This window comes from Callorhinus ursinus, unplaced genomic scaffold (genome assembly GCF_003265705.2).
Source record: "Callorhinus ursinus isolate GAN/ISIS: 27379988/994484 unplaced genomic scaffold, GSC_fseal_2.0 scaffold2, whole genome shotgun sequence".
NCBI lineage: Eukaryota > Metazoa > Chordata > Mammalia > Carnivora > Otariidae > Callorhinus > Callorhinus ursinus.
Window position 1 is genome coordinate 32,327,490 of NW_027397064.1, and position 17,947 is coordinate 32,345,436.

The 17,947-nt window shown below is 35.9% G+C and overlaps 1 protein-coding gene across 3 annotated transcripts in view; it reads right to left on the reverse strand.

The window, feature by feature from the left end:
* Positions 1-17,947, reverse strand: part of STRADB (STE20 related adaptor beta) — a 36,414-nt gene that overhangs the window by 15,982 nt on the left and 2,485 nt on the right. For all 3 annotated transcript variants that reach the window (XM_025893372.2, XM_025893378.2, XM_025893383.2), the window contains exons 2-3: positions 16,907-17,001; positions 11,947-12,027 (exon numbers count right to left, since the gene is read on the reverse strand). In XM_025893372.2, the coding sequence (XP_025749157.1) occupies positions 11,947-12,027; positions 16,907-16,918 (93 nt within the window). In that variant the 5' untranslated portion in view covers positions 16,919-17,001. The remainder of the gene's footprint in view (positions 1-11,946; positions 12,028-16,906; positions 17,002-17,947) is intronic.

Consider the following 17,947-nt stretch of genomic DNA (forward strand, 5'->3'; position numbering starts at 1 on the left):
AATTATCATGCAAATGAATGTCAAAAGAAAGCCAGAGTAGCAATACTTGTATCAGACACACTAGACTTTAAAACAAAAACTGTAAGAGACAAAGAAGAATACTACATAATAAAAATAAAGGGGGCTACTCCAACAAGAAGATATAACAATTGTAAATATTTATGCAAACAACAGGGAGCACCCAAATACATAAAACAGTTAATAATACAAAGGAATTAACTAACAGTAATACAATAATAGTAGAGAACTTTAACACCCCACTTACATCAATGGACAGATCATCTAAACAGAAAAGCAACAAGGAAACAGTGGCTTTAGATGACACACTGGCCAGCTGGACTGAACAGATATATTCAAAACATTCCATCCTCAGAATGCAGAATATGCATTCTTTTCAAGTGCACATGAAACATTCTCCAGAATAGATCACGTATTAGGCCACAAAACAGGCTTCTACACATACAAGAAGATCAAAGTCACACCACTGACCTTTTCTAACCACAACACTATGAAACTACAAGTCAAGCACAAGAAAGTATCTGGAAAGAACACAAATACATGGAGATTAATTTAACATGCTACTAAACAATGAGTGGATCAATAAGGAAATCAAAGAGGAAATAAAAAAATACATGGAGACAAATGAAAATGACAACATACTGGGTCAAAAATCTTGGGGATGCAGCAACAGCAGTCTAAGAGGGAAGTTTATGGCAATACAAGCCGACCTCAAGAAGCAAGAAAAATCTCAAATAACCTAACCTTACACCTAAAGGAGCTAGAAATAGAAGAACAAACAAAACCCAAATCCAGCAGAAGGAAGGAAATAATAAAGATTAGAGCAGAAATAATTCTATAGAAACTAAAAAAATAATAGAACAGATCAGCAAAACCAGGAGCTGGTTCTTTGAAAAGTCAACAAAATTGATAAACCTCTAGCCAGATTTATCAAAAAGAGAAAGGACCCAAATAAAAAAATCACAAATGAGAGAGAAGAAATGATAACCAACACCAAGGAAATACAACTAGAGTAAATATGAAAAACTACATGCCAAAAAACTGAACAACCTGTAAGAAATGGATAAATTTCTAGAAACATATAACCTACCAAAACAAAACCAGGAAGAAATATAAAATTTGAACAGACCAATTACCAGCAAAGAAATTACCAAAAAACTCTCAACAAACAAAAGTCTAGGGCCAGATGGCTTCACAAATGAATTCTACCAAACATTTAAAGAAGAGTTAGTGACTACTCTTAAATTATCCCCCCCAAAAAGAAACATTTGACAAAGTACAAAATCCTTTCATGATAAAAAATCCTCAACAAAGTAGGTGTAGAGGAAACATACCTCAACATAACAAAGGCCATAATAAAGACTCATTGCTAATATCATCCTCAATGGGGAAAAACTGAGAGATTTTCCTGTGTGGTCAGGAACAAGATAGGGATGTCCACTCTCAGCACTTTTATTCATCACAGTACTAGAAGTCCTAGCCACAGCAATTAGACAAGATAAAAGAAATAAAAGGCATCCAAATCAGTAAGAAAGAAATAAAACTTTCACTATTTCAGATGACATGATATATATAGGAAAGCCAAAAGACTCCACCAAAAAACTGGTAGAACTGATAAATGAAATCATTAAAGTTGCAGGGATATAAAATCAACATACAGAAATCTGTTGCATTTCTATACACCAATAATAAGGCCACAGTCCCATTTACAATTGCACCAAAAACAGTAAGATACCTAGGAATAAATCTAACCAAAGAGGTGAAAGACCTGTACTCTGAAAACTATAAAATACTGATGAAAGAAATTGAAGATGACACAAAGAAATGGAAAGACATTGCATGATTATGGATTGGAAGAACAAATATTGTTAAAATTTCTGTACTATCCAAAGCAATCTATACATTTAATGCAATCCCTATCAAAATATCAACAGCATTTTTCACAAAACTAGAACAATCCTCAAATTTGTATGGAACCATAAAAGATCCCAAATAGCCAAAGCAATCTTGATAAAGAAAAGCAAAGCTGGAGGCATCACAATTCTGGACTTCAAGTTATATTACAAAGCTGTAGTGATCAAAAGAGTATGGTACTGGCACAAAAACAGACACACAGAATAACAGAATAGAAAACCCAGAAATGAACCCACAAATATACAGTCAATTAATCTGTGACAAAGCAGGAAAGAACATCCAAAGAGAAAAATACTGTCTCTTCAACAAATGGTGCTGGGAAAACCAGACAACAGCATACAAAAGAATGAAACGGAATGACTTTCTTACACCATACACAAAAATAAATTCAAAACGAATGAAAGACCTAAATGTGAGACCTGAAGCCATAAAAATCCTAGAAAAGAACACACACAGTAACTTCTCGGACATTGTCCATAACAACTTCTTTCTAGATATGTTTCCTGAGCAAGGGAAACAAAAGCAAAAATACACTATTGGGACTACATCAAAATAAAAAGCTTCTGTACAGTGAAGGAAACAATCAACAAAATTAAAAGGCAATTTAAAGGAATGGGAGAAGATATTTGCAAATGACATATCTGATAAAGGGTTAGTATCCAAGATACGTAAAGAATTTATACAACCTAACACCCAAAAAACAAATAACCTCATTTTAAGATGGGCAGAAGACGTGAACAGACATTTTTCTAAAGAAAATAGATGACCAACACACAATTGAAAAGATGTTCGTCATTAATCATAAGAGAAATGCCCAATCAAAACTACAATGAGGCTTCACCTCACACCTGTCAGAATGGCTAAAATCAACACAAGAAACAACAGGTGTTGGGGAGGATGTGGAGAAAAAGGAACACTTGTTCACTCTTGGTGGGAATGCAAACTGGTGCAGCCACTCTGGAAAACAGTACGGAGGTTTTTTCAAAAAGTTAAAAATAGAACTACCCTATGACCCAGCAATTGCACTATTAGGTATTTACCCAAAGGATACAAAAATACTAATTCAAAGGGATACATGCACCACAATGTTTATAGCAGCATTATCAACAATAGCCAAATTATGGAAACAGCTCAAGTGTCCATCAACTGATGAATGGATATAGAAGATGGTGGTGTACACACACACACACAATGGAATGTTACCTCAGCCATAAAAAAGAATGAAATCTTGACATTTGCAGTGAATATGGATGGAGCTAGAGAGTATTATGCTAATAAGTTAGTCAGAGAAAGATAAATACCGTATGATTTCACTCATACGCGGAATTTAAGAAACAAAACAAGCAAAGGGAAAAAAAGACAGAGAGAGGCAAATCAAGAAACAGACTCTTAACTATAGAGAATACACTGATGGTTACCAGAAGGGAGGTGGGTGGGACGATGGCTTTAATAGGTAATGGGGATTAAGGAGTGTACTAGTTGTGATGAGCACTGGGTAATGTCTGGAGTTGTTGAATCACTATATTGTACACCTGAAACTAATATTACACTATGTGTTAACTAACGTGAATTTAAATAAAAACTTAAAAAAAAAGAAATAGTGACTGAATGGATAAAAAAGCAAGACCCATCTATATGCTTCCCATAAGAGACTCATTTCAGAACTAAAGACACATGCATATTGAAAGTGAAGGGATGGGAAAATATCATGCAAAAAGAAGTGAAAAGAAACCTAGTGTAGCAATACTTATATTAAACAAAATAGACTTTAAAACAAAAAGTGTAACAAGAGACAAAAGGACACTACATAATAATAAAGGAAACAATCCAACATGAAGATATATAATTGTAAATATTTATGCACCCAAACGGGGAACACTTAAATACATAAGGCAACTATTAACAGACACAAAGGGAAAAAAAATCAACAGTACTACAATACAATAATAGTAGAGAACTTTAACACTGCACTTTCTTCAATACATAGATGATCCAAACAGAAAATCAACATGAAAAGAGTGACTTTTTTAAATTTTGCTTTAAGAGAAGGAGAAAGAGAGTGGAGAGTGGGGAGAGACAGAGGGAAAGGGAGAGAGAGAATTTTTTTTTTAAGATTTTATTTATTTATTTGACAGAGAGAGACACAGTGAGAGAAGGAACACAAGCAGGGGGAGTGGGAGAGGGAGAAGCAGGCTTCCCACTGAGCAGGGAGCCTGATGCCGGGCTCCATCTCAGGACCCTGGGATCATGACCTGAGCCAAAGGCAGATGCTTAATGACTGAGCCACCCAGGCACCCCGGGAGAGAGAGAATTTTAAGCAGGCTCTATACCCAGCATGGAACCCAACACAGGCTCTGAGATGATGACCTGACATCATGACCTAAGCTGAAATCAAGAGTTGGACGCTTAACTGACCGAGCCACCCAGTTGCCCCAAGAGTGACTTTGAATGACACAATGGACCAGATGTTTCTAAGAGATATATTCAGATCATTCCATCCTAACATAGAATACACATTCTTTTCAAGTGCACGTGGAACATTCTCCAAAATACAGCATGTTAGGCCACAAAACATGCCTCAACAAATTCAAAAAGACTGAAATCAGATCATGCATCTTTCCGACCACAACGCTATGAAACTAGAAATCAACCACAAGAAAAAAAACTGGAAAGAACCAAATACATGGAGGTTAATTAACATGCTACTAAGCAATGGATGAGTCAACAAAGAAATCATAGAGGAAATGAAAATATACATGGAGACAAATGAAAATGAAAATACAATGGTCCAAAATCTTTGGGATGTAGCAAAAGCTGCTCTAAGAGGAAAGAATACAGCAATACAGGCCAACCTCAAGCAGCAAGAAAAATCTCCAATAAACAACCTAACCTTACACCTAGAGGAGCTATAAAAAGAACACACAAAACCCAAAGCTAGTAAAAGGAAGGAAATAATAAATATTAGAGGAGAAATAAATTAATTAGAAACTAAAGAAATAGAACAGATCAATGAAACCAGGGACTGGTTCTTTGAAAAGATCAACAAAATAGATAAAGCTTTAGCCAGGTTCAAAAGAAAAAAGAGAAATACCAACCAAAACCACAGAAATACAATAAGAGGATATTATGAAAAATTATATACTAACAAATCGAACCTAGAAGAAATGGATAAATTCCTCAAATCAATTACCAAAATTTAATCAGGAAGAAATAGAAAATTTGAACTGACCAATTACCAGCAATAAAATTTAATCAGTAATCAAAAAAACTCCCAACAAACAGAAGGCCAAGACCAGAAGGCTTCACAGGTGAATTTTACCAAACATTTAAAGAAGAGTTCATACTGGGGCACCTGGGTGGCTCAGTCGTTAAGCATCTGCCTTTGGCTCAGGTCATGATCCCAGGGTCCTGGGATTGAGCCCGGCATTGGGCTCCCTGCTTGGCAGGAAGCCTGCTTCTCCCTCTCCCACTCCCTCTGCTTGTGTTCTCTCTCTCACTGTGTCTCTCTCTGTCAAATAAATAAAATCTTAAAAAAAAAAAAGAGTTAATACTTATTCTCTCAAACTATTTAAAAAAAAAAAAAAGAGCAAGGAAAGCTTCCAAATTCATTCTATGAGGCCAGCATTACCCTGATACCAAAACCAGATAAAGACACCACAAAAAAAAGAGAACTGTAGGCCAGGATCTCTGATGATCTTTGGATGTAAGATGCAAAAAATCAACAAAATATCAGCAAATGGAATCCAACAATACCTTAAAAAAAATCATTCACTCGATCAAGTGGGATTTATTCCTGGGATGCAAGAGTTGCTCAGTATTCACAAATCAATCATGTGATACATTCCATCAATAAGAACAAGGATAAAAACCATATGATCACTTCAAAAGATGCAGAAAAGCATTTGACAAGTACAACATCCATTCATGATAAAAACTCTCAACAAAGTAGTTTTAGAGAAACACCTCAACATAATAAAAGCCATATGTTAAGAATCCACACCTAACATCATACTCAACGGTGACAGACTGGGAGTTTTTCCTATAAGATCAGGAGCAATATAAGGATGTCCACTTCCACCACTTTTATTCAACATAGTACCGAAGTCCTAGCCACAGCAATCAGACGACAAAAAGAAATAAAAGGTATTCAGGGGTGCCTGGGTGGCCTCAGTCCGTTAAGTGTCTGCCTTCGGCTCAGGTCATGATCCCAGGGTACTGGGATCAAGCCCTGCATCAGGCTTCTGGCTCAGCAGGGAGTCTGCTTCTCCCTCTGCTCCCCCTGCTTGTGCTCCCTCTCTGTCAAAATCTTAAAAAAAAAAAAAAAAAAAAAAGAAAAGGTATCCAAATTGGTAAGGAAAAAGATAAACTTTCACTATTTGCAGATGACATGATACTACATATAGAAAATGCCACAGACCACCAAAAAACTACTAGAACTGGTAAAAAAATTTAAAAAACTCAGAGAATACAAAACCAATACAGAGAAATCTGCTGCATTTCTATACACTAATAACATAGCAGAAACAGAAATTTAAAAAACACCATAAACAATTGCACCAAAAAGAACCAAACACCTAGAAATAAAGAGGTGAAAGACCCATACTCAGAAAACTATAAAACACCGATGAGAGAAATTGAAGATGATACAAACAAATGGAAACATATTCCATGTTCATGGACAGGGAGAACCAATATTGTTAAAATGTCCATACTACTAAAAGGAATCTACAGATTTAATGCAATTCCTATCAAAATTCTAATAGCATTTTTCATAGAAGTAGAATATCCTAAAATCTGTATGGAAACACAAAAGATCTCAAATAGTCAAAGTAATCTTGAAAAAGAAAAACAAAACTGGAAGTATCACAGTTTCAGATATCCAGATACACTACAAAGCTGTAGTAATCAAAACAATATGGTACTAGTATAAAAACAGATACATAGGTCAATGAAACAGAATAGAGAGCCTAGAAATAAAGTCATAATTATATGGTCAATCTATGAGAAAAGAGGCAAGCGTATGTAGTGGGAAAAAGACAGTCTCTTCAACAGTGTTGGGAAATTGGACAGCTACATGCAAAAGAATGAAACTGGACCACTTTCTCATACCATACACAAAAACAAACTCAAAATGGATTAAGGACTTAAACATAAGACCTGAAACCAAAAAAATCCTAGAAGGGAGCACAGGTAGTAATTTCTCTGGCATCAGCCATAGCAACATTTTTCTACATATGTCTCCAGAGGCAAGGGAAACAAACAAAACAATAAATTATTGAGACTACATCCAAATAAAAAGCTTCTGCATGGCAAAGGTAATAATCAACAAAACAAAAAGCAACCTACCGAATGGGAAAATATATTTGCAAAAGATGTATCTGTTAAGGGGCTAATATCCAAAAATATAAAGAACTTATACAACTCAACACCCAAAAAACAAATTATCCAATTAAAAAATGGGCAGAAGACATGAACAGACATTTCTCCAAAGAAGACATAAGATGGGCAACAGACACATGAAAAGATGCTCAACATCACTAATCATCAGGGAACTGCAAGTCAAAACCACAGTAAGATATCACCTCATTATCTGTCAGAATGGCTAAAATCAAAAACACAAGAAATGACAAGTGTTGACAAGGTTGTGGAGAAAAAGAAACCCTCTTGCACTCTTGGTAGGAATGCAAACTGTACAGCCACTGTGGAAAACAGTATGGAGCTTCCTCAAAAAATTAACAAAGAATTACCATATGATCCAATAATTCCACTACTGGGTATTTACCCAAGAGTATGAAAACACTAATTTGAAAAGATATATGCACCCCTATGTTTATTGCAGCATTATTTGCAAGCGCCAAAATATGGAAGCAACCCAAGTGTCCATTGACAGATGAATGGATAAAGAAGATGTGGTATGTATACCCAATACAATATTATCCAGTCATAAGAAATAATGAAATCCTGCCATTTGCAACATTGATGGACCTGGAGGGAATGATGCTAAGTGAAATAAGTCAGAGAAGGATTAATACCATATTATTTCACTCATATGTGGAATATAAGAAAGAAATGAACAAAGAAGAAGAGACAAACAAAAAAACCAAACTTAAATATAGAGAACAAATTGGTGTTTACCAGAGGGGCAGTGGGTAGGGGGTGTGGATGGGTGAAATATGTAAAGGGGATTAGAAGCACACTTATCATGATGAACAATGAGTAATGTATAGAATTGCTGAATCACTACACCACACACCTGAAACTAATATAACACTTTATTTTAAATAGACTAGAATTTAAAAAAACTCATGGCACACTCCTTGTTCTTGTTAAACTTTTTATTAGCCCTAAAAATTCAGAAGACCTGCTTAATGAATAATCTGCAAAAGTAATCATTAAAACATCAATAAAATACTTAGAAATTAAACCAACCCAAGGAAGTGAAAGAGTTGTACAATGAAAACTATAAAACATTGCTAACAGAAATTTAGGAAGACATAAATAAAAGGAGACACATTTCATGTTCATTGACTGGAAGACTTAATACTGTTAAAAGCTCAAAAGACATTGAGTAATTCAAATAATCTTGAAAAACAACAAAATTGGAGGCCTCACTCTTCCTGATTTTGAAACCTATTACAAAGCAATTGTAATCAAACAACATGGCACCAAAATAAAGACAGAAATATAGACCAATGGAAGAGAATAGAGAGCCCAGAAATAAACTGTCACATATATGGTCAAATGGCATTTGACAAGGGTGTCAAGACCATTCAATATGGGCGCCTAGGTGGCTCAGTCGTTAAGCATCTGCCTTCTGCTCAGGTCATGATCCCAGGGTCCTAGGATCGAGCCCCACATCGGGCTCCCTGCTCAGCAGGAAGCCTGCTTCTCCCTCTCCTACTCCCCCTGTTTGTGTTCCCTCTCCCACTGTGCCTCTCTCCAAATAAATAAAATTTAAAAAAAAAGACCATTCAATAAAGGACAGTATATTCAGCAAATGGTGCTAGGAAAAGTGTATATCCACATGCAAAAGAATGAAGTTGGACTCTGATCAAACACCATATACAAAAATTAACTCAAAATGTATCGAGGGCCTAAATTTAATACCTAAAACAATAAAACTCTTGGAAGAAAAAATAGGGCAAAAGCTTTATGACATTGGATTTAGAGAGGATTTCTCAGATATGAAAGCAAAAGTATAAGAAACAAAAGAAAAAGAAAGTAGACTTCATGTAAATTTTTAAATTTTGTGCATCAAAAAATACTACCAACAAAGTTAAAAGGCAACCCACAGAATGGGAGAAACATTTGTAAATATCTGGTAAGGTGTTAATATCCAGAAAATATACAGAACTCTTAAAACTCAACAACAAAAAAAGCAAACAACCCCAATTAAAAAAAGGGCAAAGGACTTGAATAGACATTTCTCCACAGAAGATATACAGGTGGCCAATAAGCACATGAAAAGATGCCCAACATCACTAGTCATTAGGGAAATGTAAATCAAAATTACAGTATCACCTCACACCCATTAGGTTGGCTGGTATCAAAAAACAGAAAATAGAGAGGTGTTGGCTAGGATGTAGAGAAACTGGAATTCTTGTGCACTCTTGGTGGGAATACAAAATGGTAGAGCCAGTGTAGAAACAGTATGGTGGTTTTCCCCAAAATTAAAATATAATTACCATATGATGCAGTAATTCCATTTCTGGGTACACCCAAAGAAATGAAATCAAGTCTTGAGATATTTGCACACCTAAGTTCATAGCAGCATTATTCACAATAGCCACAAAGTGAAAGCAACCCAAGTGTCCATCAACAGATGAATGGATAAGCAAAACGTGGTATATACATATGATGGAACATTTTCAGCCTTAAAAAATAAGGAAATTCTGTGGGGCGCCTGGGTGGCTCAGTCGGTTAAGCATCTGCCTTCACCTCAGGTCATGATCCCAGGGTACTGGAATGCAGCCCCATGTTGGGCTCCCTGCTCAGCAGGGAATCTGCTTCTCCCTCTCCTTCTGCCCCTACCCACACGTGTGCACTCTCTCTCAAATAAATAAAATCTTTAAAAAAAAAAAAAAGGAAATTCTGCAAAATGCTACAACACAAATGGACCTGAACATTAAGTGAAATATAACTCAGTCACAAAAAAGACAAATACAGTATGATTCCACTTATATGAGGTACTTAAGAGTAGTCAAAAATCATAGAAAGTAGAATGGTGGTTGACAGAGGCTAGGGAGGGAGGGAGAATGGGGAGTTATTGTTTAATGGATACACAGTTTCACTTTTACAAGATGAAAAGAGTTACAGAGATGGATGGTGGTAACAGCTGCACAACACTATGAATGTATTTGATGCCACTGAAATGTACACTTAAAAATGGCTAAGATGGTAAATTTTATGTATATTTTAACAGAAGGCCAAACAAAACAAAACAAAACAGAAAAACACACACACAGCAGCACGTGTGCAAGTTTCCTGAAGTTTAAGACCTCTCTCTTGGTAATAGCAAGGAGACAACAACAGACACTTTACCTCAATCTGAAGGGTAATACTTGAATGAAAACTAGGATTGAATAATATATTCTATTACACAAAAGGGCAGAAGACTAAAAAACTTTAGAATATTAGAGTAAGTAGTAAAATGAGAAAAATGAAGACAACTGAATAGAGGATCAAGATAAACTTATCAACAGGAAAAACTGGGATTACCTTATTTTGTAGGAAACAAGGCATTTGCAAGGCAGGTTCTGTTTTGTAGTAAGAATTGAAGAATAAAGTAAGGATTAAGAAAGGGAGGACCCCAGAGAAATATTTATTCCCAAGCATGTTTTTCAAAATATTACTTAATATATCAGGCATTGCCCAGGGGAAATACAGATGAAAAAGGCAGGACGCCTATTTTATGGGAATCATGTTATAGTTAGAGAGACACGTATATCAATCACTGTGAAGTAATATAATAAATACCATTTTCTGGGAATGTCTAAGATTTGTAGGAGCATAATGGAACAAAAAATACAAGAGGAAAGGCTTCAGATATGCGATATTTGAGCCAACTTTTCACAAATGAGGAAGGATTTGGGAGGCAGAAAAAGGGTATTTCAATCACAAAAAAAGAATATATGCTAAGACTCAGTAGCAAGAAATGAAACTCAAAAATTAGACCTATTCTACACCATTAAGAGTCCTTATACTATGCTAATAAGTTTCAGCTTTAATCCCATAGGCTGCAGGAAACCAAAGAAAGTTTTAAAGCTGGAAAGTAACACAAACAGGCCTGTACTGGTAACAAGGTTGAATTCTGATCTGAGTGTGAGAGGACGTTTACCTAGGAAACCAGAGGCAATGTGTCTACCTGCAATTGTCCAGGCAAGAAATGATGAGATCTGGGTAGTAGCGGTGATGAGGTGAAGGAGGTATGCACCCAATGGCATTTCAGAGACAGAGACAAAAGACTTGGTGTATAACTAGATATGGGGGGGTAGAGGCAACTGTCAGGATAACTTCAAAGTTTCTATTTAGGGTGACTTAGTAGATGGGTTTTCATTAGCCAAAGAAAAGAATACAAGGGGTCAGAGAAGTTTGACAGATTAAGGTTTTACTCAAACTGCATAGAAATGCCTTTGAAAAGTCTAATTGGAGGCATTCTATAGACACTTCCGGTGCCCAGGAAAGAGTGTGGGGTTATAGGTAAAAATCTGAGAATCACCAGTCCTGCTTGATGCCAGAGTCCCCTCATGACCTGAAGGAAAACCTGAGGTAGCTACAGGACAGTCTGATATTTGAGCAACTGAAACCTAGGAACAGGTGCTGCTTAGGGGAGTGCCTATTTAGGCAGAAGAGGTCAACTGTAGACTTCTGGAGAATAACAGAAATAGAGGAAAAAGAAACAGTAAAAGATACTGTAAAGAAAAAGAGATATGGAAGAACCAGGAATTACATTCTGTACTATGATACTACAGAAAGCAGAGGAGGAATATTAATTGTACTTAACCATTTTCTTACCAAGTGTTGATGGATACTGGTTTCAGACTGTTTTTCAGGTCTGAGTGATTCAACTTGGGTTCGTGAAGTGCAGAAACAATCCTGGGAATTCAGAAATGCATTAAGTTAAAAAATAAGTCACAAGATAAGTATGTGGATACAAAGGTCTGGTGACTGTGGTGAGGAACAGAGAAAGGGCAGCCTGCAGAACCATGGAATTGGCAGGATTCATAGCATGGAGGTTCTCAGTATGGGAAAGAAAGGAGAAGCAGCTGGGTATGAAGAAGACAAACTTCATATCTGGTAGAATTTACTTGGTGCTATCTCTGATCCTTATCCTATCCTCTGGAAGTCATAATATCAATTCACTTTCACTGCTGGTGTTAATTTTTAACCCTTTCATCATCTTTGCAGTTTTGTTTTGAATATTTAGCTAAAGATTATTCTGCTGTACTCATTATAAACAATTTTATTTTAATCCTCAGATTCTTTGTTTCCTAAATGTAGGAACCATGTTTATCCACATTAAATTACACAATGAGTGTATCTGGAACCAATTTTGTTTCTTAAGGTGATAAACATCTTACTTCAACTGGAAAGCAAATTAAAAGTAGGAGTCTTGGGGTGCCTGGGTGGCTCAGTCGATTAAGCGTCTGCCTTTGGCTCAGCTCATGATCCCAGGATCTTGCTCTCTCTCTCACTCCCTCTCTCTCTCAAATAAATAAAATCTTTAGAAAAAAAGGTAGGAGACTTAGTTCCATTATCACAATTTACATTTTCCTACATTTTAACCCATGGTCCTATTATCACATACTGCCAATAAAGAAATGTAATACCGCCATGTGATTTATCATGTGGGGCAAAGCTGACCTTATTCTACTTAGGAAGAAAAGGTGTGTTGAAAGTATAAACAAATTGTATGAAAGAGACTTTTGTAATAAATTTTTTGAAGCATCTCATGAACATTTATTTGTGTATGAACAGTAAAGTACTAATATCAAATGAGTCTTCAAGATAAGCTCACCCATATCTACCTAACACTTTGTAGTCACTTAAAAGTAATCACACTTCCTTTCATTTAAAATAATGCCAGAATTTCTCACTGTCATTTTTTCAGCCTAAATTACTGATTATTTTAAGATGAATTCCTGCAGTTTGTATACCTTATCAATCTTATCACTATAATTTTATCTAAATCTCCTGTCTTATGTAAAACTTGCCCCTGAAGAACAGAAGCTAACAATGTCACGATAGCTATAGAATCATTTCCTTTGCAAAGTTTCTAATGGTTTGTCTAGAGTGAATAAAATGGACACTGAAAAGTTTTTGAAGATACTTATCACTGTTCCTCATGGTGGTTGAAAATAACCATCAGTTAGGTCACTTACATACTGTACTTGATATTTACCTATATTCTGTAACATTCACTCTGAATCATTCGGTACAATGGTATTGTACAGAAGAGTTAACATAGCAGGCCTAAAACTGCTACACTTAGAAAAGGCTTGCTTGCAAAGTTGACTCTTGGCCGGTATCTGGGAACTTGGATTTGGGGAGGATTCTCACCCTTCCTGATAAGAACAGATCATGTGCCTAAATTGTGTAAACGATATAGTTTCTGCTGAATTACTGCTTTTTTCCTGGAAGTCTGAAATTTGTTACCTGCTAGCAGAAGGTACCTACATGACCAATCCCCATAAAAAACCCTGAGAATGAGCCTCTAATGAGCTTCATTGGTAGGCAATATTTACAGATGTTGTCATCACCCTGGGAGAATTAAGCACATCCTATGTGACTCCACTGGGAGAGAATTCTTGGAAGTTTGAACCTGGTTTCCTCTGAACTTTACTCCATATACCCTTTTCCCTTGCTGATTTTGCTTTGTGTTCTTTGGCTATGAGAAATCTTAGTTATGACTACATGACTAAGTTTTGCAAGTCCTAGCAAATCATCAAACCTGGAGGTGGTCTTGGGGGGACCTCTAATACAGTCATCAAAACATATTCAAACACATAAAAAAGTCTTTCTGAAAAATGTCCATCGCTTTTTTTTTTGATGGAAGAAAAGTTAATTTAAGACATATTGGGCATATTTTTAGAGACGCCAGGGTGGTGCAGTCGTTGAGCATCCAACTCAGGTTTCGGCTCAGGTTGTGGTCTCAGCGTCTGTGGGACTGAGCCTTGCAACTCAGCTCACAGTCTGCTTAGGGCTCTTTCTCCCTCTGCCCCTCCCCCCTCTGTGTACACACACACACACACACACACACACACACACACACACACTCTCTCTCTCTCTCTCTCTCTCTCTCTCTCTCTCAAATAAATAAATAAATTTTTTAAAAACTTATATTGACCCTAATTTATTCTCAAAATAAGAGTATTGATCCATGTTTTTGGTTTATAGAAATAAAACACTTTATAAAATATGGTAGACCTCCATTTCATTATCTTTATAATTTTCACAGTTCAAGAAAGTGATCACTAATGTGAAGACAGCTAAAACCAGCCAATGTTATAAGGCAAAATGTTTTTGCTGACCTCTCCTAAAAAATGTTAGCATGTTCATTAGCTGCCCAAGTTATAAAATCATAAAACACTCATAGCTTATCCTTCAAAACATTTTTTATATCCACATTGAATCAATTAGATGCTGGTGAATAACAGCTTATGAAAAATGCACACATTAAGGTCTTTTAGGCAGCACAAATGATTTCAAAACATCCAGAAGCTGCCCCAAAATATTTTTAATGTATTTTTTTAATCCACTACCATAATAGCCAAATGAAAAGCAGTTATACCTAAAAGAGAATCTAAAGGAAAATATTTTACTTATGCTGCTCCTTTGAAAACACCATTTCTTAACTCTCCAACAGAGGGTAAAACTTGAATGGGGAGGAATCCTTCATAAGTATAAACATCAACTTTATCTCAGTTGTACAAATATCTCATTTAAGAAAATATTCAAAGAATTCCAAATCTTTCATCATTACAGGAAGAATATATTTAAAAGTAAAATTATTAGCAAACTGAATAAACTTATTTCACCCATTATTAAATTCTATTATTTTTCACAAAACCCATAATTATAGAATAATAGAATAAATATTCTTTTTCCAAAATTCAGAAGCTCTGGGAATCCACACAGCCCTCTAAATCTTAGGATCTTCATCTATCAAATGCCCTTTTACATCTCATCCAATTTACAAACTGATGTAAAATTGTTAATCTTAAGTAATCCTTTAGAACAGGGGTCCACAAACTCTACAGTCCACAAGTCAGTCTGACCCACCACCTGTTTTAGTGAATAAGGTTTTACTTGAACACTAACACATTCATTTTTATTCGTTTACATATTGTCTATGACTGCTTTCACACACAACAGAAGAGTAATTTGTTACAGGGACCATAGAGCACACAAATACTATCTGACCCTTTATAGAAAATGTTTGTTCATCTCTGCGTTAGAAAATGAGGTATTTCGTAACAACTTCCCACAGAGATAAAGCTCCTCACCTTTTTTTTAAGGTTTTATTTTTATGTAATGTCTACACCCAACATGGGGCTTGAACTTACAACCCCGAGATTAAGAGTCACATGCTCTCCTGACTGAGCCAGCCAGGTGCCCCTAAAGCTCCCCTTTCAAGTAGAAAAACCTTACTTTAAAAATAAAGTGAGTGCATTCTGTATTTTCCATATACCAAACAAATCATACAATAAATCCAACAAATGCATTCTGTATTTTCTTACTGCATAGTTCTGCCTCTCAGACTTGGCAAATGATGGACTGGCTTGGCAGATATGAGTTTGAGCCCTGGCAATTCTTTGCCATCTTGGGCCAAACTCAAAATAAGGATTAAACCACCTGCCCTGCGATCACTTACAATTTTGAAGACTGGAAGAGATATAATATATGAAAGTATTTATAAACTGCAAATCATCAAATGCACCCATCACTTTTTAAAAGATCATTACTTTAATAAAGTCAGATATTGTATTATGTTCTATACAAGATATGATGAAAGACTTGAAACTACTTGATCTAAATAATATTTTCTGTAGGTTGAATATTTTTTACCATATGATTTCTGGTTTTCAATCTAGATACCATGGATCTAATATAAACAAAAAACAAGTTAGACTCTATACATATATTATACATTGATCCAAATATTTTTTGTCTTGTTAAGAGGCTTATTTTTAATATCATTTTGCTTGCCTTTGGTCTAGTGGAAATTTATAAAAGGGATTTTTGAAAGATTTAAGGATGAGGCATAGATAACTAGATGGGATAGGCATATATAAGTACAGTAAATGTATGAAAACAAGTGGGTATGGGACAAAGGAAAAGAATAATGAATATATTAGAAAAGTAAAGGAGAAGCTCTTTTTTTAAAGCAACAAAAACTCAATGAGAATTTAACTCATTTCTTTCTGAAGCCATTCAGGTCAAAATAACATCTCAGCATAACAATATCCCATCAGAATATGCCTTCAATTATGGCTCTGCACTAACATTTAACTACTCTGATGGCACAAAATTAGACCTATGCTTTTTTTTTTTTTTACAGACTTATGTTATTTCATTTTATAGATTTTATTTATTTATTTGAGAAATAGAGAGAGAGCACAGAGGGAGAATGGGAGGGAGAAGCAGACTCCCCACTGAGCAGGGAGCCCGATCTGGGACTCGATCCCAGGACCCTGAGATCATAACCTGACCTGAAGGCAGACACTTAACCAACTGAGCCACCTGGGCGCCCCTTACTTCTTTGAGAGAGATTGAGAGAGAGAGACAAAGCGCACAGGGAGAGAAGGAGGGCGCAGAGATTCCCAAGCCAACTCCTCGCAGAGCATGGAGCCTGACCTGTAGCTCAATCTCATGACCCTGAGATTATGACCTGAGCTGAAACCAGGAGTCAGAGGTTTAACAGACTGTGACACCCAGGTGCCCCGAAATTAAATCTATGTTAACACAAACTTACCAAGAGAGACATTGAATCGTTTTAGTTCACAGAGTGTCAAAAATCCATCTACTCCAAAAAAGATTTTTGCTTTATCTTCAAGATGAAGAAATATCCTATTATAAAAAACAAAAGCAAAATAATTTAGATTTACATAAAAGTTCCCTGAACTAGTTGCTATAAACCCATATGATATTTAGGCAGTTATTCTTTGATGCAAGGACTAGAGACATTTCTAAAAAGTGTCTTTACAGAGCATTTCTGTTTACAGAACACAATTTGGGATCTGACGTCACAACAGAAAGGCAGAGTTAAGTTGAAGGAAAATTCTGAGTATTTCCAAAGGCCAATATACCTGCATCTCTCCTTCCCTATCTTTTCTGTACTTTTTTTAAAGAAACTTAAGCAAATGTGAAACCAATATAGAAAATCAATGTTGGACCCATTTACAAATATATCCCAATAATTTCCAATGATTCCAGTTATAAGGAAATGTTGAAGGTTCCAAACCTCCCTGATTGCATTAATTACCTATTAAATCATTTGGGGTCCATGACTAGCAAATTTGGGAAAGTCTCTGGATTAGTAACACACTAGGAATAACATTTTCTTGTTGCCATTTTTTTTTAAGATTTTATTTATTTGAGATAGAGCAAGTGAGCACGACTTGGGGGAGGGGTAGAGGGAGAGGGAGAAGCAGACACCCCACCCCACCCCCAGCAGGGAGCCAGACTTGGCCTCGATCCCAGGATCATGACCTGGGCAGAAGGCAGACGCTTAACCCACTGACCCACCCAGGTGCCCCTCCTTGTCATGTGTTTTTAAAAAAGAGAAATTTCTTTTCAGTTCCACATAAAAATAATATTTTGAGGCTGAATATTTACCTTATGATTCTTAGTTCTCAATTCTATTCTTCCTAGAATTTGACAAGTATGAAAGATATGAAGATTATACAAATAATTCCTGTCCACTTTCATTAGTAGAGTATTAATCTCAATAGTTTATGAAGACGCTGCAACAGATTCAGAAGTTTAAAATAGCAACTTCTTCAGATTCAAGGAA